General features: G+C 41.7%; 1 protein-coding gene across 1 annotated transcript; it reads left to right on the top strand.

The window, feature by feature from the left end:
- Positions 1–1,965: 1,965 nt before the first annotated feature.
- Positions 1,966–24,278, top strand: serinc5 (serine incorporator 5). Its single transcript, XM_035165537.2, has 12 exons — positions 1,966–2,172; positions 11,687–11,854; positions 15,277–15,455; positions 16,733–16,815; positions 17,114–17,207; positions 17,783–17,994; positions 18,345–18,437; positions 19,635–19,761; positions 20,248–20,317; positions 20,531–20,567; positions 21,051–21,195; positions 22,505–24,278. The coding sequence occupies exons 1-12, from the start codon at positions 2,146–2,148 to the stop codon at positions 22,647–22,649; spliced, it is 1,380 nt and encodes a 459-aa protein (XP_035021428.1). The 5' UTR covers positions 1,966–2,145; the 3' UTR covers positions 22,650–24,278.
- The last annotated feature ends 35 nt before the right edge of the window (positions 24,279–24,313 follow it).

Here is a 24,313-nt window from a genome sequence, read left to right as displayed (position 1 = left end):
GTATAGTTCAGGGATGGCAGAAAGGTTTCATGTTCGTACTGTTACCGTCTACTTTGGTGCCAGTGGTTTGTTTACTCAGTATGGTAGAGATCGTCGGTGTGTCTGTCTGTCTCTGTGTTTATGAGACATAACCCTGCCCTCAGGATGTCTCCTGTTGACTGTTTTGTTCAACAATGTGCCTCTCTCGCTTCCTGTCCTTTCTCTTCAACATTGTTGTGATCCAACACAGTCTGACATGTCAGAGGCAGTCTGGTGCACTTTTGGTTTCCTGTCAAACTGAGTCACATCAAACTCAATCCTCTTATTTAATCAAATCTATTTCTTATTCTATAATGGAAGCCAGTGGTCATTTGTATCTTCTGTTTAATGTTAAATGTGTTTTTCGCCAGTGTTCACAATGAGATGTTTAATTACACCTAAAGCTACGTAGGATCAATTTAACTGAAAAACCACACTTGGTCAGTTTGATGACTTTTAGGTTCTGAGCAGAGATGCTCATGGATTTGAAGTCATGAACCCAAAGTTTGGACAAAGGCCACAGTGTCATTCGAGCCTATTGGTAAATGTCCACAATACAGCACTGAGTGGCAGCACAACGACTTTGTGTGGTGGTGGTGGGTGACTGGGTCAGATGACAGATTTGGCAAATAGCAGCACAGTCATAGAGAGCCACAGTAGCAGCTTTATCAGCTCAACCTCGTATAAAGGCCACCTCACTGGCCTGTAAAGCCATCGTGGGACTCGGCACACAGTTGCCCACATGCGGTTGCATAACACGTGCACAGGGTTTTTAGGAGAAAGTGATACTCATATGTCTGAATAAGGAAGATGTGAGTGTGCGAAGAACTGCAGTGGGATGATTACAGGCTTAGCATGAATAAGACAGGGAGGGGACAGCCTTATGTGAAGCAGAGTTTAAAGTCAAAAGATGTCTGTGTATAGATGTGTTAACGTTATCTACAGAAGGTCTTGCTGAAGAGAAAATAAATGATTTAGATAAGATTGGAGAGTAAGTCTTTCATGTTTTATTGCTTTTTATATGATTTAGAAGCTGCATTTTTGTAAAAGTAAGATGTTCCTAATTTTTGAAGAGTCCTGGGTGAATAATAACATTTAAAGTAGGTGGTGTTTTATTAAGATGAAAATAACATCACATTAACATAACCCATATAGCATACCATAAACACAGCATAACATAACAAAAGCCTAGCGTTACATAACAAACAAAACATAGCATAACATAAACAGAACATTTATATATCAAACAATATTAACAACATAAACATAGAACTAAAAGTATTAAAAGAGTTTTGGGGTCAATTCAGGGCATTTCCATTTTACATTTCTCTTAATGCATATAAACTTAAATGATGTATTTCCTGAGTCCTGATGAATATTGATATCCTAGGTGATAAATATGAATTATATATATAAATCACGATTTATTTTCTTTCTTTCTTTCTTTCTTTCTTTCTTTCTTTCTTTCTTTCTTTGACCCACTAGCCTTCCTGATGGATTGCTTATTCAAAACCAGATGATAGTTATATGTTTGCTGTGGTAACAAATGGTTCTTGCCCTCTTGATAGTCCTTGATTGTTTAGTGAAGTGTTGTCTAGGGTAGTGATTTAAAATTGATATTATGCATATAGCATATTGTGAATAGAATATGAAAGTATTGACTTTTTTTTTAAACTCGCATTACAGTTACAACATTTAGACCATATCTTAATGTGTGGCTTTGTGAGACGCTTGGATCAGTAAACTTTATTTCTCTCTTCACCTCTGTTGTCATCCTGTCCTCCATCTCTCCTTGTGGACGCGGTCGGTGGCAGCGATCAGCTTTGTGTTCGTCTTTTACTTTGAGTCTATGATAGAGATGGTGATGTGATGTGGGAGGAGAGACAGGGAGGAAGAGAGGAGGGGGGAGGGGAGGAGGAGAGGAGGAGAGGAGAGGAGAGGAGGGGGGGGGGGGGAGAGACAGCAGCGGTCAGGCTGGTAGAGAGAGAGAGAGAGAGAGAGAGAGAGAGAGAGAGAGAACACACGCTTGTGGCGGTGATTTCATGTGGAGGTGGAAGAAAGCGACGGAGAAGAAAAGCCATTCCTCTTCCTCCTCTCAGGCGGATTGTATCCACTGACTCCGGCAGAATGTGTACGCCATGTTGTGTCTCTCAGGTGAGGAACATTTCCACAAACCTCTTTGTTGTTGTGTTGTTGAACGGTTGTAAACGAAACGTCGACGGTCGTTGCTGCCTCGTCGCGTGTCCCCCGAAACAATACGAATTCTCTCTGTGACATTTGTCTCTGTTGTAGCTTCCCGGCATGTTTGTCAGTCACATTCATTCATTAGCGGTATGGAATTATACGGTTTCCTCTATGGAAGCTAGTGGAGAACTTCTCTGTGGCGACGTTAAAGCCGCTGGAAGACAAAGACACACGAAGCAACACCCGCCGCCGACGAGCCACTAACCTGAAAGAGAAGAGCCGTCATATTCACACATGTAGACATGTTGTTATCTGGAAACTCACTTACCTTGTCTGTTCTAACCGGATGTTCGAGTTGGTTTTCGGGGTTTCTGTACAGGGGTGCAGTTACCCACCAAACATCCTGCTTCCCAAATCACACAAATCACACCTCAGTCCCACCTCCATTCGGTAAACATCTATCCCTATAGAAATGTTGTGTTTCTGACGTGGTTATTATCAAGAATTAAAGTCTAAAGTAGCAGACAGCCAACTACTTTACATGTCAACTATGGAAACAGTGTGATTGGGCACTGGCTGTTGTTATTTCTATGTTTGAGGTAAGTTTTGAAGTTGCAGAATGGCTTTTAATAATCAATTATAGAAGTATACAATATCATTTTGAAGAAGACCTTATGAAGAAGATTAATGGTTTCACTTTTTGTTTCTGATTCTTTATCCACAGAAGACCAAATTATTCATATACTCCTGTGTGTGCTTCTATCACAGCTGTGAGATGTGCAATAGTGTTTTTATTGAAAATCACCTCCCAATAATTTAGATGAGTGATTTATTATTTAAGTCGTTTAAAAATGCTAAAAAAGTCACTAGTTCTTGATGCTCATCGGTAGTTTTGCTGCTTCTTTTTGTTGTGAATTTCCGTTGGTGCAAAACTTTAAACATATTGTTTGGGCTTGTGTTTACATTTGATAGATTAAATGATTTTACCGGAAAAGAACCAGAAAATGAATCAATACCAAAGACTAGAACACTCAGTACCCACCAAATTGCACTCACTCACAAATATCAGTCCTCTGAATGCCAGCTTTTTTCTTTTATCAAGATCCATTCATTATTCCCACGGAGATTGGTGGGGATGTAAAAAATAAAAACTTGCACTTTCTTGCAAAGTGAAGAAACATTTCCATCACCACCCCCTTTGTGTGGATCCACGCCAAAATGTGATGGTTTCTTTCTTGGCCTGCGTCCCATCCTTCAGCCACGTTTTGTAGAAAGCTGTTAGTATCTTTTGCATGATCTTGCTAAAAAGACAAACCAACAGAGAGGGGCAAACGGCAACAAAAAGCAGAGGTTAAAACCATTGGTGGTTACATGGATTGTGTTCATATATTTGCGGGCTTTAATTTGTATAAAACTATCGAAATACTTTGAAAAGACAGCAGCTAGTGGTGAACACTCAAGTGATGTGTTTGTAAAGATAGAAAGGGTTTCGTCTTTCAGCGAACAGATTGTTTTTGACCACAGGGTCACTAGTGCTGAGCTGGTCTGGTCAGGAATTTAATTACTTAGACACATCCCTCACATAGGAGAGCTTGCTTCTATTTCCTGTTCTTTTCAGGGACTGAGAATGAAGGAAACAGCAAAGGATTAGGAGAAAATGAAGGGCAAAATGTAAGATCAGTTTTGTGGTTGTGTGCTAATCCCAACCACAGGCGCCTCATTTAGCTTTGTCGCCCTCTCAATTTATGTGTGTACTTGTAATTAACTTTTTTTTGCCTGTGCATATGCGTGCCCCTCTTGAGGTTTACAGGGGCCCAGGTTGATGTGTGGTCTGTTATTATATCCTCCTTGGCTTGGAGGTGGATGTTATAGGAGGGTGGGCGTTGTTTGGGTTAGATTTAGAGAGAGAAGCAGGGATGGTGTGGGAGCTCGCTTGTAATATCTCAGTGGGAGCAGGGATGTTTGCCATGTTGTGATGGGACAGAGGGTATGGCTTTAGCTCAACATTGAGTGTTGTCCAAAGCGCTGCGAGTGTTGGCTGTGATTGTGGGACAGGACTGAGTCTATGTGTAGGCAGAACAGCAATGCTGGCAGGGTGCATATGTCAGGACAACCTAGAGGAGAAGAGGCTGCCATTCAGCAAGAATCTTTCTGGAGTATCACTGAGTGAGAAATTAAGAACTGAACCTGGACTCTGTCGAGTATTTTAATGTTGCTCAACTCCACTCCAGTACTCCCTGTTTTATTCACTAGACATTTCTGGCTGTCTTATCTTTAACCAGGGTGGTACAAGATAACAACAGCTTACAAACATCCACCGATGTCCGCACATTTTCCTGAAACTTTCCAAAAGGCTGTATGTGAGAACGCACATGTCCGATTCAGATGCTTCAGACATTTTTTGGAACTATTCCTGCCTGCCCCCTAGTAAAATGTCTGGAAAATGTCTGAGTGAGCCAATGTGAGAATACAGCAAGAAAATGTCTGGAAAATTAACACTTGCTGGACACAAAACTGAATAAGTAAAAAGTATGTAAATATTTAAGGATTCAAAAGAGGTGTCATACATGTAGAAGACGTTGACGAAGATGTCAACATGGAAAGACAACTGGATTTAAGAGCTTTTGGTAATGAAGGCTGCCGCCGGTGTGGATTTGCTGTAGAGAAAAACACTGCTTTCTGCAGCAGAATTTACACTTCAGGTCTTGCACGCTCTACCAGGGCGCCACCTCTCACCTGAATACTCCATATATTCTCCTGTTGTTGTGACCACGTCTGACCCGAACAAGCTCCTGCAACATTCTTCTTATGTGAAAGACAAACTCCGGAAAATGTCCGGACCCAATTTTCTGAACATAATGTCTGAAAACGGCAAAATTATTTGCTGATGATTATGTGTTGGTGGGCAGTCAACAATTGATGCAGGTTAATCATAATGTTGCATTTCTTGTATGATGGATTCTGCAGCTCTTAGGAGGGCCAGCTGACTGGAATGTGATCTTTTTTTACGTAGATAAGTAAATATTGTGAAATCCTGAACTATCGCTAAACTGTTCAGGCCAGCAACACTCACTGACACACAGCTGTCCCTATCAGTTGGCAGAGCGACTGCTTGTTGCCAAGGTCACAGCTCGGCTGGGCAGGTGATCCTAAAAACAAGTGTTGATGGCCTGTAAAAATCACTAGAGTTGTAAAACCTTAGCCTAGTGTTAAAACAGGCCCTCAACATCTGTAGTGGTCCCCTGGGTCAGTCACATGATTAGGATTACTGGCCAACTGCGAGAAATGTCTGCTATTTTCAGCTTCCTCGCAGGAATTTTGCTCTGGTCAGCAGCGGGAGCAGGTTTTCCCACAGGGACGTAATTGGCAATCCTCCATCTCTTTGTCCCTCTGAACTGTCATACAGTCCGCAGGGATAATGTTTCCTCAACCTCATCTTCCAATGTCTAGTCTCTTCTTTTTTTGTGCATGGGGTTGAAGGCTGATGTAACCATGTGAAATGCCAGCCAGCTCTGCGAATGCTACCTTTTGCATCGGTCAACCGTGAATACGTGGTTGGGAATGACATGTTATTGTGTTTGACTTTGTGCAACTGAACTCTCACATTCGCAAACAGTGCACTTTGAGAAGTGAAACAGGCCTCTAAGTAAACACAACGTGACGCTGGATTAGCCTGGTGATCTCAGGCTGCCTTGTATTTAGACTACTGCCTTCCCGTTCTTGTTTGGTCTGTTTCCTTTGGTGGTTTTTGTGACTCACAGTGTCTGCAGGGGATTGCCTATGTCAGCCCTCTGTTTTCAGCCGTTCCTCATTTTCTTTTGTCTTTGTTTCTGTTTTCCTGTGTCTGTTCAGCAGACTATAGTTTCTCTCTGTTGGTTGTAGTTGGGGATATGTTTGCCAAGAGAAGTAAAGACTTAAGAGAAGTAAAGACTTCCCTTTGTGTATAGGAACCAGAGCAGTGATACATTTTTGCTGTGTGTATACAGCTGCCTAGCTGAACACACAATAGAGGAGCTGTCAGTCACAATCTAAGTGGAAATTGGAGTAGGCCTTTTGTTACCATACCATACATGTGTGTGAGAAAGATCCCGCCTTATATTTTATTGTTTAAAGTTGTTTCGTTTGCCCTCTCCCTCTTGTTTTTTTCAATTTCCCCTTGCTGCTGGTTTCTCCTCACAGCATTGTCGTAATTGAGATACAAGGGTGTAGTTTCATCTGAGCTCTGCCATGATTCATTGTGGTCAACGTTATCCAGTGGCCACAATCGTTTGGCTGAAACTAACAGGGAGTTCCCTTCGTTTTAAAGCAGCCGACTGCAGACTGGACTAAAGTAAAGTAGGTAAAGTAGGACAGGGATTAAATATGAATGGATCAGATGGCATGGATGAACAAACAAGGACACTGTGGCTTGAATCAACCTGAGGTTTATAGTCCCACTGATAGAGTCGCTGAATATTTAATGCCCCCTTCTTTCATTAACGTTGGTGCCTCCGCCAAGGATGTTTTCACCCCTGTCCGTTTGTTGGTAGGTTGGTTTGGATGTTTGATTCGAAGCAAGATTCTGCAAAAACTACTGGACAGATGTACTTTATTCTTTCAACAGAAGGTCTGACAGTCATATAATATGCAAATACGAGCATTCTGCAGAGTGAAAAGACAAGGAACATTTGCAGGCGTCCTCTTTAATGCAGCTGAGTGATCCTAGCGTGTGAAGAGGGTGAAAAGTGAAATCCCAGGAGATAACAAAAAAGATGAGGAGGGGTGCGACAAGGTCGAACTGGAGGGGACGAGTACGAGAGCTGGAGCTCTGATACTTAGACCTGTTTTCATGTGAAACTGCTATGAGGAAGGTTATTAAAGGTCAGTTTTGGCATTTACATAAGCGTTATCAATACAGTAGTAATTTTGCATTACAGATCCCATTCAGAATTTGTCAGATGATCTCCTCACTTCCTTACTTGTGTAGACACTTTGACTTGTTGCAGGAGAAAACCTTTAACTGGCTCTGTATCAGTCTGCCCCCATATTTCCATTTGCTGTGCTTACAGTGATGTAGTGAGTGACCTATTTTTGTGAACCGTCTGTTGCATCAGCAGTTGCATCAGCGTGGCTCCTTGCACCCGATTTAACCGCTGTGCATTTTTTTTAGTTTCTTTCCTGTTTGTCCAAATACTTAAGATCTTATCATCACTGCAGCTTTGAGGATAATAAGGCAGGGAAGGATAGAGGAGGGGGGGAAACATAGTAATTATCATCAGCGCTCGCAGTCTGATCACAGATGTGCGTTTCAGGATTGTCCACATAAAGGAGTCTATCACATTAGCATCCAGCTGTAGGTCAGAAGAGGCCTCGCTGAACAAGCCATGGCCATACAGACTTAATTCTGTCTCTGCAAGCACTTGCTTCATTTTGAATGTTATTTGCATTCTTCTCCTAAGGGTTTCCCCCGCTGTTGTGTCCTATACTCTATGTAAACCTGATTCCTGTGTGTGAGCAATATCGTCTTTCTTCTGACCCCTGGAACAGCTGGAAGGTGGTGGAGCACAGGGGTGTGGGTGATTTAGGGTAAAGGGCAGCTGCAAATAACAAAGAAGGGTAAAGAGGAGACTATAAAAGTAGAAAATACAAGAGATGACGACAATGAGTCCCCAAGTAACAGGGTGGGGGAGGATGGGAGATAGGAGAGTGAAAGAGAGCTCCAGGCTGAGTGAGCAAGAGCTGAGTCTTTTTCTGTCTCCAGAGAGTCCCACAATCACTGTGTAGTTAGTGCAGGTCTCACAATCAACCATCAGTTGTTAGAGTCTTTGTTTAATTTATCTCACAATTGGCTTTTTCAACATTTCCCTATTTGCTGCAAGCAAGGGATGATAATCATTGGAACAGCAGTATGAGAGGCTAGTGGGGGGGTTGCTGTTGATATTGAAGTAGGGGTGTACTCTGCAGACTCGGCGACCACCTGCTGGCTCGCTGGTGGGGTGGGCGGAGGAGGAGGAGGAGGTGGATGGCCCGTGAAGTGGGTAGGGTCAGGGTTTGTTACCATGGATATCCTTTCATGTATCTGTGTGTGGTGGAATTCCCCGGGACATTTTCTTCTCTTGTGTCCCCTCTCCCCTCCCTCTGTCAGTTGTGCAGAGTTTGCTGTTGGGCCCCCTCACTGTGTGCCGTCCGCTGGTGAAACACCCCCTAACTAATGAAATCTAAACACCCTCACAGCCTAAATCGTCCTGTTTCTTCCTGCTTACTCTCAGTCGGTTGTGGTTAATTAATCGCCCATTGAGAGAGACATGTGGGTGCAGCAGAGACAAAGAAAACGGCTTATCCTGTTAAGCTGTGTGTAGTGAAATAGAGCAAAGGGGCCACATAAATAAAACGGTTTGGATTCAAGGCTAGAGGTCTGCGTGTGCACAAAAGCAGAAATATGCACATGTAGAGAGGCCCGGTGTCAAACCCATTAATACTCTCTCTTCCACGGTATCTCAAGCATTGGTGAATTGTGTGCACGTGTATGAGCTTGATCCCTGCTCCCACAGTTATCCTTGAATTGATAAGAAACACCCCTGTTGGTTCCAGATTGGTAATACACTGATCTCATTCAGGCATCAAAGATGTCTTTGTGTTTGCTGCCCACAGCCCTTACCCAGATAGCGTGAGGAGGTTAAATTCATAATTGACCTATATTCTGCTGTTCTTAACGTGCAAGTTCACTCTTGGTCTCAAGGACTCTATATCAAGACAGACACAGAATAATGATCACAAGTACACAAACTCAAATTTTCAGATGAAATCTTACTTAGTGTGATTTCCCCACTGTGTTGAAAAAAGGTGCAGTTACAACATGTTTTGTTCTTTGCTTAACTCTGCCAAGGAGGTTATATTTTCACCCCTGTTTGTTTGTTTGTTTGTTTGTTTGTTTGTTTGTTTGTTTGTAAGCAAGATTACTCAAAAAATGCTGGACATATTGCCACAGAGCTTGGTTGGAGGAATAATATTTTAAAGGGGGCAGAGACAAATTAGAGAACTATCAAAACAACACCTCAGAGTGTGCAACAAAATGGCTAAAACCTTTAGAGGCAGAAAAAAACAATCAACTGGACCATCTAGAAAAGACTTGCAGGGAAATCTGTGGACAGAGATGGACGGCAGGGAGCAAGAGGCATGTGGCCAGAGAAGGGGCTTGATCCTAGACCATGTGCCCGTGCCTGCGAGGAATCAGTTGTCTGCAGCATACCACACATAACTGGCATCTGGAGCGGAATGCAACACATCAGACAGCGTTTGCACACTGGCTTTACTACATGAGTACATCCAGATCGTGGATTAGGACAGACACTCAGACAAGGGCTAAGATTACTGTTATGACTGAGCGGCAAATTGAACAGATGCTGCTTGGACAATTTGCCGGTTTTGAAGAATAAATTTATTATTCACCAGAGGATCCACATCCAATAGGAATCCTGGATTGGTGGGATACATTTGTGTATCCTGTCTTGGGGTTTAAGACTCTGACAGTGCACATGCAACATCCCCTGCACATCATTCCTTCTGTATCCCTACGCCCAGTTGTTGCAACTGTAACTTATTTAATACATTTAATATAATACCTAGTTTGTTGACATGCACTAGTGTTATAGATGTTTCAATATGAATCGCTTGTGGCAGATACCAGTCACCTCACATTTCTCCGTTGAGGTAACTGTGGTGATTAGTCAGATGCAGATGTCACTAGATGGTACACAACTTACCTGAGATGCTTCAGTTCACAGCCATGACGCCCTCTAATTAAAAGTTATTACGTCTCTTAATGCTATAATGGTAGTTTATAAGTTTCCCTGTAGCTCAAAAGGACTCAGCTATGGTCAGACTAGAATTGTCATGTAACCCACAGTGGCACCATTTGCTTCACACTTTGTTGAAGTTGGTGTCACATCCCATAATGGGAGAAAATACATAGGAAAATAGTGTATATGAGCCCTCCAGTGGAGCACCAGTGTAGCCCCACAGTGCACCACACCTTTCACCACAGCAGTGTGTGTTCTGCCATCTGAGAGGTAGGAGGCTTCCACAGGCAGGGTGGGGTGGCTACAGAAAGATGTTATACTGTATAATTATAGAGCCTCCTCTTTCCCAAATAGAACAACGGGCCTGTCTTTATGAGAGTGCCTGTCAGAAGAAACAGAGTAGGCCTGTGTGTGTGTGTGTGTGTGTGTGTGTGTGTGTGTGTGTGTGTGTGTCTGTCTGTCTTCAGAAGACAAGAGCCTTCACTGTCTGACTCTGTACTGACCAAGAGTTGCCTCTATGAAGCAATGGGAGGGATTTGTCCCCTGTGATCGTAATAGAAACCATGAATGAGCTAAAGAGATAGCCAGACGAGTGTCTTCCATCGCAAAGTTTTCATCTGTTCAGTTCATTGCCATAATTTTTTTCTTCCTGCTCAAATCTGTGGTAAATTAGTGTGGGATCGTGAAGACTGAAGCTCTGGAAAGATAATAAAGTACACTCCCACACACAAGTGTCCCAAAATGACTCCACTCTCAGATCTTAGATTCTGCACCCATGTGATTAACCTTGAATGCCTTTTACTGTGTTGTGTATAGTAATTGTTGCAGTTATATTGTTATAAATATTGAATTTTGCAGTTTTTCCCCGGGGATTTCAATTAGTATTGTTGCAGTTGTATGCATGTCAATGGACACACAATGCTGGACCAATGTATGGAAGATATTGTTGTCATCCTTGTTTTATAGCCTATTATTTGCATCCTGTGCATGACACAGTTTTACTTGTGGGACTTTCCAGAACAATTGCAGCCAAATTGCTGATATTTTGGCTAGCTCTGGTTAACGCAACATTACAGGAAATCTTCATCGCTGCTCTAAAAACAGTACTTGCCAATGGCAGCACAGCACAACTGCTGTTTTGAAGCAGCGAAGACAATGTGATATCTATATCTTTATAGAAAATTATTTTATCTTTGTAAAACTAACATACTTTAAAGACATAGTATCAGGTCATAGATTTGTGTCCTCACCGATGCCCAACCAGGAATGTTCTGCACCATTGAAGCATTTCCAATGCTGGTATCAGAACATCTCGAATAAATAGGGTTCTTCATGTTCCCCTTGTCCCAAGCTGTTGAAATTAAATATCTACCAATTATTTGTTTAATAATATCACTAAAAGGACCAGATGGTTTTCTTTCTCTATATTTCTTCAAAATTCCAAAGCAGTTTTGTTGGAACTAGTGAATATGTAACAACAACCAAATGCATTTTGGTCTCATGATACATGGTACATTTCTTCGTGCCTCATTCACTTCCTTACAGGAAGGTCAAAGAGCAGATGCTGCAGCCGACAGCGACTGATGTTAAAAGAGCACTTAAACCCTGGTCCTCTCTTAAAAGGGCCCCGTAAATACATTACGTGTGTATCAGATGGTGTAGAAAATTGTGAAAGCTAATCTGATTATGCTTTTCTCTGTGTGCAGCTGGCCTGCTGCTGCGGCTCGGCGGCCTGCTCATGCTGCTGCAACTGCTGCCCCAAGATAAAGCAGTCCACAGGGACCCGATTTATGTATGCCCTTTACTTCCTGTTGGTCACCGTCATCTGTGTCATCATGATGTCCCCCACTGTGGAGGAGGAGCTGAAAGAACGTGTGAGTACATACGTTTTGATGCAATACTCCATCGCAACACACACACGTGCATACGTGCACACATTCTGAATAGAGTAGACTGCACAATATACACTTGATAAAAGTCTACTCAGAAATGTATGTGTGGTTTGTATCTGTTTGATTCATATTTTAACATTTATATGTTTGTTTTTGGTTGAAAGTGTCACTTGTAAGGGGATAGGGAGGAAATTAAAGCACACAGAGAAAATTTTGATTGTTATCTTTGTTTTTCAGTGGATTCAATTTAAATGAGGGTGAGTGAGGTTAATAGTAAACTTTCTGTCCTAAATAGTTTTCGACCGATGTGGGGTTTTTTTCTCCTTCGAAGGGTCACAGGGGGAGCTGCAGCTAATCCCAGCTGAGATTGGGTTAAAGGCGACCCCACCCTGGACAGGTCGCCTTGCTGAACATTTAGAACATTTATTGAACAATTTATCAGTCTCTTGAATGCAGAAAAATATTTGAAGATAAAAATGTAAATATGTGGCTGGTCTTCTATAGCGGTATCCAAACATAATGTGACTTTCAGCTGTGTTTACAGCCAGAGATCGTCGCGCCAGAATGAGACCGGTGATAGGCCAACACGTGTCACTCAAAGTGCAGTCAGCCAATCAGAGGAGGGGCTCAAGAGGCCGGCGAAAACAGCCTATTCTGTCTGCAGCTCCAGAGAGAGGCAGAAGAGAGGACATGGAAATACACATAGCAGCAGTTTTTTTGACTTTAAACCACTGAAACTTTATATTATTTTAGGGGTACCAATACCTCAAATTAAATCCCAGAAATGTGTAAAATATGAAGGCATTTAAGCCTTAATTATGTTAATGTTGTTTTTCTTATTCACTGAATAGAAGAGTGGATTTGGCTCAGAGGCTGTAGTAACCAAGTCAACAGTTGCCTCAGTACCATAACCTTTACTGTTTGGCCGGCTCGATGTGTTGACAGAAGAGTGTTGGGGTAGACACACATACTGACATTGAGCGACGGTGAAAGTAAAGATAAAGAGCATTTTTGTAGCTCACACACTGTCTTTACACATTTTGAAACATAGGTTACGTCATTTGAGCCAACTTTGGAGTTTAGCTTTCTTCTATAAAAATAATAGGAACCTGTGTCTCCACAAAGAAATAGGGCCACAATCGAGTAGGCAGAAGGTCAGGCTGGAAGCTTTTTTGTCTTCAATCACCCACCGAGCTTCTGAAGCTGGGAAAAGTTACACAGGAGGACTGTAGTTCTCTCTTTTGAACTCTACAGCTTTCATGTTGTTATTTCTTCTCCTATGTTGCCTCTTTGAATCATTTCAATGCAGGATTATTATCAGAGTGAGGCTACATCCATACTACTTATAGCCACTTTTCTACTGGTCAAAAAACCCACTAACACACTAACATGGCTTTAACATGGATTCAAATTTTAATTAGTTTACCCATGTTCAAAAAAACCTGTGTATACCAGCACATTTTTAAAGGTTTAAAGGATCTCTATCCACACAAGCATTTTGACTCCCTGTCAGTTTTATTCCCCGTCCAGAAAACTCATATCATATGACCCCTCAGGTGTACTGGGCATGTGTCTGCCGTTGTACTCAGAATCTGTTCAAATAATAGCTCATCTCCTACGCATGTAAACAGTTGTATCATTGGAAAATGCAGAATTTAATGCATGTATGAAAATCACAAATGTAACGAATCAACAAAGGCTACAATAAACTAAAACAGGCCCTGCAGCATTCCTAAACTTTTTTTTATTTTAGTAGCTCTCAACTCCAGAGTTGTGTGGACGCCTGGCATATCTGACAGAGGTGATGCCTTTTGAAATAAAAAACGTAGAAGTAACGATGTAGCCTGTCCGAGAAATAAACTAAACTGGAAGGCCTCCTCTGTTAACTGCTATAATATTCAGTGGTTAGTTATCCTCAACCTTGTGAGTCAGACTGTAGTCACAGTCTGGCAGATGGTGTCAGAGATGATGTCCTGATTCACTAACTCCTCATTCATTTTTTATGCGGATAGCTCAATATAGATGCTCGACAAATGATGGTGCTGTTTTTGGTACCATACCTTAGTAAGTACACTGTGTGTATCCGAGCACACACTGCAAACAGAAGATAATGACAATACTTCATCTGGGAAGAATACGCTCAACTGACTGTGTTACCATGGCAATGACTGCAAGCTTCCTCGTCTGAGAGCGTATCTGATGACTGATATTTTTCCACCAATCTTCCTCTGCTGTCTTTTTTTCCTTCTTTCCATCTCTGCCAGTGTCTACAGTACAATATTAAAACGACTCCCCGTTGTGCGCCTCCTTGTGAGAGCAGAACCCTGTAAAAGGCCTACCCAGGCACAAAATGGCCTCTGATAGCCCCACGCATAGCCTGCTGAGTTACACACACATTCATACACATACACACACTCACTGTCAGTCACACACTGAGCACAGAGGGAAGTCCCAGCTAAGAGAGCAGCCATTGTGCGTATGAGAGCGCCCGTCTTTTCTCAAGAGATTTACAGCAGTTTGAACCAGCAGGCCCCTTTCCCTCTTAATCTCAACACCATGGACATGCTAATATGGTCCTCAACATGAGACAAAAGATCCAAACCAGGCTTTTTACTCTATGTTGTGATCTGGGTCTGGACTGAGCTACAAACTGAGGAGATGACAACTCAATCCGCTGGCTTTACTTCACTTTAAGGACAAAAGACTAATAAAGCAAAGTCAAACCGTGTATCATCTGAAATGTTGGAACATCTTATGTTTATGTATTTGCTTGTGCCTCTTATCTCTACCTTTTAGAGATAGTAAGGAGTCAAGTAAAATCACTTCATCGTCAGTGAAGGGAAGAGGAATTTGACTCTGTGGTTATTAAATTCAAAAGCTGTCTCTTCCGCTGGCTCAGAGCCACTGAAGCACTTTCATTTTTCTGTTGAAGGCCACAGCAACGTCCTTATCTACTTCACTCCCTCCAGTTGTGCTCTCTTCTTTTCAACGCAGGTCACCTGAGTTCAAAGTAATTTTCCAAACTTTATAATTAGACAGATTTCCCAGTCTCTCTGTCTTACTCATGCCCCCTCTGCTTTACCCTCCTCCCAGTTTCTCTGACTCGCTGACAAAAGGCAGTAATTTATTCATCTGTGTCTTTTGTGTGTGTACACTGACAGTTAGTTGTAAGGCCCCTCTAACAGCCTGTAGAGAACGAGGGATGAAAGAGGTCTTCATGGAGAGAAAGAGGGGTTGTTGTCGCTGCCTGTTCTCTCTTTTTGCTCCTTTAGAGGCATGACGCTCCGAATAGACACTATTGGGCCCTTTCTCTGTGGCCGTGCACTAGACAAACATGAGCAGAGGTGGGGTATCCTCATCAACACCATAATGACTGTTTTCTGTGTATTATCCCTGTCAATCAGATCCCCTTCTACGCCGAAATGTGTGAGAAATTGAACGCAGGAGAAAACTGCAAAACCCTGGTGGGCTACTCCGCTGTCTACAAGATGTGCTTCGGTATGGCCTGCTTCTTCTTATTCTTCGCCATCTTCACCATAAGAGTCAACAACAGCACAGGCTGCCGGGCGGCCGTGCATAACGGGTAAGAAGAAGGCCCCATGTCTCATCTGTCATTAAACAGTTCACATTAATATCCAGCAGGAACGCTGAACTTCTGTGAAGTGCTGTGAAAGCAAAAAAACAAACTATACTCAAACACTTGAGTTGAAAATATGCAGCAACTTCGAGGATGTATTGAGCAGTAAAATATTGAAAAACATTGTGTGCATCTCTTTGCTGGGCCTCAACGTAACAGGTGGTCGTAAGATAAGGTAATGAGTAAGATGTAAAATGAACTCCCCCAATGTTGACCATCAGATCATATTCTTTCTGAATATTTGTGGATTGGTTATACCAATGCAGCGCTCATTCTAAACCTGCCTGTTTGGAATGTGCTGTTTGCTTGGCCGGTGGTAAGGCTGGCGGCCGATTTCTTTCTGAAGAAGTGACCTGTAGTAATTTAGCCGCAGCAAGTTCAGACCAGCTGCTGGCCTCAGTCCACAACCCTGAAGCTGCTCCACAGCTGCTGCACAAAGAGCTGCTCCCCTGTTTATTCAAAGTTCAGTGAAGCTCAAATCAGTACGCAGAACCCCGATCTGGAGATTTAGTTGTTGTTGCTGTTGTTGTGCCTTGTTGTTGTGAGTGCGCTGTTGTAACTTTTGTCGATGAGTCCCAGCTACTGACTGATACAGAGCACTGGTTGTCTGTTTATATTAAGTTTATTAATATTGAATGTGTCAGGTGTCTAAACACACAATACTTCAATACTGCACTTCATTGGGCCATTAACAATACACATGCCAAGTGTGAAGCTGAACGGTTCTCGAGATACGCATCCCACATACAAACACCTCGAAGGTTACAGAGCTCTCACACCTTAAGTTTATCAGGAGGTCTGACCCTGAGCAGCATAAGATAATACACAACACACAGTGTTGTGATGCTTACAAAGACAGTTTGTTCCGGTGTCACTGGTAGTGAACAGATTGTCTTCTATTTTCTACTGTTTCCCAGGCTAGCTAAAGCAGGTGTGCCGCATGACTCATAGGTGAATGACAGTGAGACAATTAGATCAAGTGTTAAATAAGCAATAAGGACTTAGTAATAAGGAAATGATTAAAATATAACATTTCTAAAACTTTCAGAACTCTGAGGCTGTTCTGTCAGGAATCTTATGTGTGTTGATTGTTGGCATTTTATTTTCAATGTTTTTCATATAATTTTTTCATTTTATTTAATGTTTTTAAAAGTAAACTTTCATTTATTTGTAATGTTTTTCCTGTATAACCTTTTAACATTATAGTTTTCTTTACATGTCAGGTTCTGGTTGCTGAAGTTTATTGTGCTGGTGGCATGCTGCGCTGGAGGATTCTTCCTCCCACAAGAGGAAACCTTTCTGGAAGGTAAAAATGGGACACTTAGCTCTGGAGCTGTTAATTAATGTATCACTAACATAACCACATCTCTGTAGTTGCAAAGCAAAAAGTAGGACACAGCAAGTTATATGGAAATAGTTGAAGTAACAGTTAGTAACACAGCTAGTAATTTGCATCGTTTGGCTATAACTTCCTTAAGAACCCTGATGATTTCAGTAGTCTCAGAGTTTGAGAGCCTTGTGTCTTGCAGAAGGTTTAAGATGCCTGTCTTGTCATCACTCAAACAATATCCTTGTCTTTCTCTCTCTCTTATTCAATGTTACAGTGTGGCGTTACGTGGGAGCCGCTGGCGGGTTCCTTTTCCTCCTGATCCAGCTCAAGCTGTTGGTGGAGTTTGCGCACAGATGGAACACAAACTGGTGAAAGCAACACGTCTTCTCTTTGCTCTTGTCTCTTTTGTCCCATGAACTTCTTAAACTTGCTGTGATTTCTATTTGTTCTTGAGATACTCTGAGGGTCGGACGTATTCTTCCGCAGGGTGTTTTGGGATGTAAATAGTTTGGAAAGAGGGCGTCATGTAGCTTTGTGTGTTTGTGAGTGGAAGGGAGGCTTGGCAGCAGGCCATCCTCGCTGCAGATTCACAGGATGCACATGGTCTCCTTGTTCACTCAGTTTCCCATTCTCTCTCACACAGCCAGAGACACAACCTCCCTACGACAGTCAATTGTTTAAATTTAGTCTGGTAACCAAATAAACTCAGACCTCTCAATGTATTGATATGCGCACTTGCCCGTTTTAGTAAAAGCCAACTCTTTGTCTTTCTTTGACTTTTTCTTTAGGCCGACCCCTGTTGTGTTAGTTTATTTTCTCCTTGTTCACTTGATCTTTTTACTTCTGTAATTTTCTTTATCCTTGTTCATGTTTTTTTTTTTCTTTTCGCTGTCTGTTTTCTCTCTCTCTCTCTCTCTCCGTACCTCTTTCGTTCCATCTACAGGAGTGCAGGAGTAGCATATAACAAGCTGTGGTATGCTGCTCTGGCCTTGGTGACGCTGGTGCTGTTCAGTGTTGCAGTGGGAGCCGTGGTCTTCATGGGTTGGTTCTACACCCACTCTGAGGCCTGTTTACTCAACAAAGTCTTCCTGGGCATCAACGGTAGCCTCTGTCTCATCATCTCCCTGCTGGCCATCTCTCCGTGCATACAGAAATGTGAGAAACCTGCACTCATATGCACATTATCTCAACTGGCTCTGTAACGCAAATAAGAATACAAGCATTTGCTAAGATAAGAACTACCTAAACTGTAACCATCTTGGAGAAAAAAAAATATTTTACAGGTATTTTGACTTTTTAGTTTGGCTTGTATCCCATACATTAATATAAAGGAGGCGGGATTTATCGAAAAACTTGACTTTAGGGAACCATCTTTATATACAGTCTGTACATAAGACACAGTCGTCCAGCACAGTATAATAATAGAAAGTAGTGAGACATTTGACTAGAACTTTCTGTCAGTAAGTTATATTAGTAGTATTGAATTCCCTTTTGTGTCCCTGCAGTGCAGCCCACATCAGGCCTGTTGCAGCCCGGAGTGATCAGTGTGTACGTCATGTACCTCACCTTCTCAGCCTTCTCCAGCAAACCAAAAGAAAGTGAGTATGAACTGACGCCCATCTACACCTACTGTAGTAGTCACAGCCATTATTGCCTTGATCAGCTTGCATCTGATGTCTTACATAACTGTGACACATTGTTGTGCATAGAAATAGGATCAATATAAATACACTGGAAACTGCTTATAGTGATCACGTTTGTCCCGGGCCAAACTGATCACAATAAGTGTTACTATATCCGAATTGCGTAGCTTCTGTATGATAGTCCCAAAACTTTGGATTAAAGGTAACATTGTGCACTCGACCACACATGCACAGCATGCAGGTGGCAGGATGGAACATATTAATTCCACTACAGAGCACGTGATTTTGATTACAGCACATCAACACAGGCGTCGGACCTTGTGGTGGAAATCTGAAACAAAAAAATTATTAGGATCGACAAGCCAAAATGTCTTATGAGAGTTTTATTGTAAGCTTTTGCAAACGGACCACAAGGTGAACAGAATGTTACAGAGAGTGGCCTGTATTTTTTGTATTTGTATTTTATTTTATTTTAAAACTCTTAAAGCACGGTACCTGTAGCAGAAGGTAAAGTAAGAATTTCATGTACAGGACTGTATATGACAAATAAAACACTTTGAACTTTGTCTAAACTGCTGTGCAGATATTTATTAAAATACCGTGTGTAAAACTGAGATAAGCACATCAAACAAGGCTGCGAGTTATGAGAGAAGGAGGAGTTACAGTTAGGTAGATTTGACCAGCTGGTGTGTTTAACATTCAAGGTTAAAGAGTGTTAGAACAGTCAAGCTGACACACATACACAATACATTTACACTACACCCTCATCACCAAAAGCTCTCGTCTTTCTTTGTCTGTTTGAAACATCATCAACTTGCTTGCGGTGAATCCTCCGGAAAATGTCCTGCTGTATTCTCAACATGGGCTCACTTGGACATTATCCAGAGTTTTTACTAGTGGGCTGGCAGGAGAAACTGGAGATTGTGCGGAGCAGCTCACATACAAATGAGAACAGAACAAATTGGTTGAGATCTCTATTTTATGTCAGCACTCAAGTTTACTACATACTGTTGTTGAGGCTTTGAATGCTCTTGCACCCACTGTATGTTAATCTATCTTTATCCTTCTTTATCCTGTCTTTGGCAATCTCTCTATTCCTTTTAAAACTTCTTTCACCTCATTTGTCTCTGTCTGCACTTTCTTTTTGTCCAGTCCTGGAGATAAATGGCATGAACCAAACCGTGTGTGCGTTTCCCTTCGATTCGGGGACGGAGAGCGACAAGAAGATTGTTACAGCTTGCGGAACAGTTATCCTGTTTGGTTGTGTCCTTTACTCTTGGTAAGACAACACATACAAACACACACACACACATCTTTTTCGTAGCCTTAGTGTATTTCCCTGCAGTATATCTTCTTAGTGTTATATATGTGTAGAGGTGGAGATTACGCAAAAAAAATCGAAATCCAAACTAATTAACAGCTGCTCTGTTTGGTCAATGAAGAATAAATGTAATGTATTTCATGGCAAGCTGTAGCGACAGCGACAGGGTTAGTTTTGATTGGCTGTGACTTTGGAGAGGCGGCGTACGATTGGCTGTGGCTGACCTAAGCGCGTGTGAGGCGAGAACGATGGCTTTCTCCATTTGTTCACATATGTTTCCCATCAAGTGGAGGTATTATGTCTTTTGTGGTTGGTCCTTGAGGAAGAGGGAACTGCAAGCGATTGGAAAAATGCATAGTGACGGAATCGCAACCCCTCTCTCTCCCCCTCATCTATCTTTTTATTTCTTTCTCTCTACTTTTCTTTTTTCCATCCTCCCTCCAGCTTGACGTCCACCACCAGGCGAAGCTCTGTAGCGCTCAGGGTGCTTAGGAACAGTGAGCCAGAGACTGAGGTAAACACCCCAGTATTCAGAACTCACTAAGTGTGACGGCTAATGAAATATTCAGACCGGTCTTGCAGACTAACTTAAAATCCCTCTGCCCAGACGCCCTTATGAAATTAAACAGATGATGCCCCCAATAAATGAAGCATGCGTCTGTTTGTTTATGTCTTACAAATATTCAATTCCAGCTCGGTGGTAACCTCTGTTTCCTCCTCCTTGCAGAGAGCTCGCTGTTGTTTCTGTTTTGGAGATGACACAGGTGAGGAGGCTCCTTCAACAACACATCTTTACTGTATCTATCCCTCCCTCTGCTCCCCCCTTCTGTCTCTTCAGTATATTCAGTGTGTATGCATATGTCCCCTGGAGTAGTGTTTGCACTGTGAGGGGCTACGCTCATTGCTATTCCTCAGCCCGATTGAGGATGGTGAGAAAGTATTGGTCAGCAAACACAGATGATGTCACTGTTACTAGGAGGTTAGTATGATACAGGAAAGCGGGCCCAGCGAGGAGGTGGAATTGTGGGTAGGCCTGCACCGCCACCTGCTGGAAATAAAACACTTTTGCGTTATATATTGGAAAACATAACAATTAAAAGAAGTTTTATATATTACATCAAAATGTAGTGATTATTCTCAATGAATCAGTCCAGATTTAGAACAATATCTTTTCTCTAGTGTTTCAAGCATTTCACACATTAAACATGTCGCTGACTGAACTCCTTGTCTTAATGTGTTTGTTTCAGATGACTACGATGAGGAGAATACTGGTGGAGGACAGAACGTGGTGTACGACGAGAGCGAGGCAACCATCTACGGCTACACCTACTTCCACTCTGTCTTCTTCCTGGGTTCCCTTTATGTCATGATGACCGTCACCAACTGGTTCCAGTAAGTGACACACTTCACCTGCTGTGTTTGTGTGCACTCAATACTCCAGTTATGGACAATGAAAAGAAGGCAATAGTTGTTAAGCAATAAAATATTAAGCAGCTGCATGTGGACATTTTAACTCCAACTAAGTCTCCAACTGTGACTCAGTGTAGTCTGAAGACCAGTGAAAGTTCACTGCAGAGTAAAGACTGTATCTGTTCATTATATACCTTCCCACAAATGGATAGTAATAACTCAATTCAATAACTAACTTTATATTTCTAATTTAATTTGATGTAGTCTCTTCAAGTATATGCTCCGTTTTATGCAAATACATTTTATCTTATGACTCTTTCTTCTGCAGATGGAGGCATAATATGTTGTCAGATTGAGTAGAAATGCATGAGAGCTAAGAGCTATTAGTTATTCTGCTAAGGCTTACGCCCCTTCTCGCCAATTCCTGGAAATCAGTTGAGTGATTTTTTGGTTTATCCTGCTGACTGACTGACAGATAATGATTTATAACCTCCTTGGGGCATGTAATAATGACTATATTCCCAAAAAAAAGAAGTATATTCAAGTAATTGGGTAAGGTTGCAAGCTCAGGTATTACAAGATACATTTGTTCCACTTGCTTTGTTGACTAGGTCACTTCAATGTTCCTGAGCATTTTTAATTTTAGTCACATTCATGCTGGAGACATTAACTTTATTATTATAATTAGGTTTATTTTTCACAACAGTAACAAATCCTCTGCATTATTCAGGCGAGAGGTGGAGCCTCCGGGAGCAGCAGACAGAGACAGGAAGCAACGTATTAACTCCGGTTCAGAGATCATGTGATTTTCTTTACAACACATAGACACATCAGCTTCAGCTCTTATCACCACAAACCTTTTCAACATCTTCGTTGGTGTCTGACGTGTATGACACCGCCTTCTCACCGGGAGATATTTCTTTGTTTTTTTCATCAACCCCCCCACTCGCTAGGGGTGAATCCAACAGGGGATCCCCTGCTGTGTTCACACATTGAATCCTCCTGAATTTCTACAGACTTTATAATAGGGGGCCAGGCGGAGAAAGTCCGCAAACAATGCAGAGCCTCTCACTCAGACATTTGCGTTCACACATGCACCTCCTCTGGAGAAAATACGGAGGATCTGCAGAGTTCAGTGCATGTCTGAAAGCAGCTCTATTAATGCAAGTTTTCATTATTGTCATGGGTTGCGAATCCACTATTGTCTCTTGGGGTTCAAATAACAACAGCAGTTTGTCTTTCTCCACTGTTTATCTTTGCTCGGTTCTCTGACTGTGTGCGTCTCTTGCAGTTATGACGACCATAAGATTGAGAAGCTGTTGGACGGCAGCTGGTCGGTGTTCTGGATCAAGATGGCCTCCTGTTGGGTCTGTCTCAGCCTCTACATGTGGACCCTCGTTGCTCCTATGGTCTGCCCAAAGCGTTTTGAGGCGTAGGACGCAGATCACTACATGAGTATCGTGTTACTCTGATTCTCTGGATACAGGCAGACATGAAGCTCCCACGCTGAGCCAAGGGACCACCACAATTCCCCCTTTTCTTTGAAACACAACCCCACACTATCCTCAGCGTTTGAAATGGAGGATTATCTGTTGCCTTTTGTTTTATATGCTAGTGTTTATTTTTACATTGTTCGAAAATATTAAGTTGTTAATACCTTGACGGTAATTTAAAAAAAATTCTTTACTACAATAACTCCTGGATTTTTGTATTACTTATAGGTTTGAAATGACAAGAATCATAGAAGGTGAATTCAATCAAATACGAGAATAATCCAGTTCCTATTGATTCACTGATCATTTCAGACTTGAAAGTGTGTTTTATGTGTGTGTCTGTTTTTCTTGGATTCTTTCTTTTACTTTCAGCCAAGTATTTTAGTTCTGAACAGTTGGACCATAAAGTTGTAGCAAGGGTTTTGGGACAAATTTATTTCTAGATAAGAGATGTTACATGAGAAACTCTATTTATTCAAGTGTGTCCTAAGTAATCAGAAGAAATATGGTGGAAACTGAATTCGATTTGCCCCTAACTCTGTTTAAAGCCTCATCTCTCAGGCTCACATGTAAGCTGTATTATGTTTATGCTTTGTTATATCGGTCCCCTTTTGTAGAAGTTTTCTATGCAACCGAACAAGCTCTTTTTCGATATTAGATACACTGTGTTGTGAAGTTTCCACTTCATAATTGTTTAAACATTTTTTGGTGCTCCCTTTTGAGCCAAATCTTTTCTTAGGAAAATCCATGTCATATGTGCAACGTTTCCAGTGCTCTTTAAATCAACCTGCCTTTTGTAAGAGTGACGTCAGTGGAGCGCCGCCTCTATAGAAGAGCTGCAGTGACACAGAGCGTGAACATTTGCCAAAGGTAGATGTCAGACAAATACAAACTACTCTGTCTTATTGTTTAGTCCGTTACAGAGAACGTGAGAGCATTACGTATTTGCATGCACATGCAGACCCTCATCCTGTTTAGATATTTTCTGTAGTCATGAAGGCTTTTTACCTTGTTTTGTTACACACAGCTCATAATGGTGGTCTGAATAAGGTCGCATGAGTGGTTTTACTGCTGCATTATTCAACACTGGATGTTGAGTTTACTGCCAAATTCAGACAAAGACATTCACCTGTTTATTACCTGTGTGACAGGTTTTGTATAAAAATACAATATATTGTCATCTGCAAGTTCTTTTCTGTTTCCCAGTCATCAAAACTAAACCAGTAAGTTGTTTTGTCTTATTGTTTACCTAACATGTTTTATAATAACTTATATGTACATTTTGGCTAAAGTTCTGTGATCTGTGGAAATAATTGATTTGAATCATGCTGTCATGTGACTTATCTTTCTGAAAGTATTTCAGCATTTAAGTTACTGGTATGAATGTAGAGATTAAATGGTGCTCACGGCAGCTTTGATATCCAACAATTAAAATCAGACAACAGTACCAACAGTGAAGGCTGTAGACACCCATACCATTTAATAATACTTTCTGACCAAGCTGTGTTTAAAAGGAGATGTGCTTGCCATGCAGTTCAAAAAGTTCACACTTTCAATAAACCATCCATTGCATGTCATGTGTTGTCTTTATTTGCAGATAACGTTTT

Source organism: Hippoglossus stenolepis, chromosome 9, assembly GCF_022539355.2.
Source record: "Hippoglossus stenolepis isolate QCI-W04-F060 chromosome 9, HSTE1.2, whole genome shotgun sequence".
NCBI classification, from domain to species: Eukaryota; Metazoa; Chordata; class Actinopteri; order Pleuronectiformes; family Pleuronectidae; genus Hippoglossus; species Hippoglossus stenolepis.
Note: the sequence above shows the minus strand (reverse complement) of the source record. Positions and strands in the feature narration are given on the sequence as shown.

Bases quoted from the DNA above. Each gene is read 5' to 3' on its own strand.
- serinc5 (XM_035165537.2), top strand. From the start codon at position 2,146: ATGTGTACGCCATGTTGTGTCTCTCAG. The intron at 18,438-19,634 runs GTGAGTATGAAC...CTTTTTGTCCAG, and splicing joins CTCCAGCAAACCAAAAGAAA to TCCTGGAGATAAATGGCATG. The intron at 21,196-22,504 runs GTAAGTGACACA...CGTCTCTTGCAG, and splicing joins ACCGTCACCAACTGGTTCCA to TTATGACGACCATAAGATTG.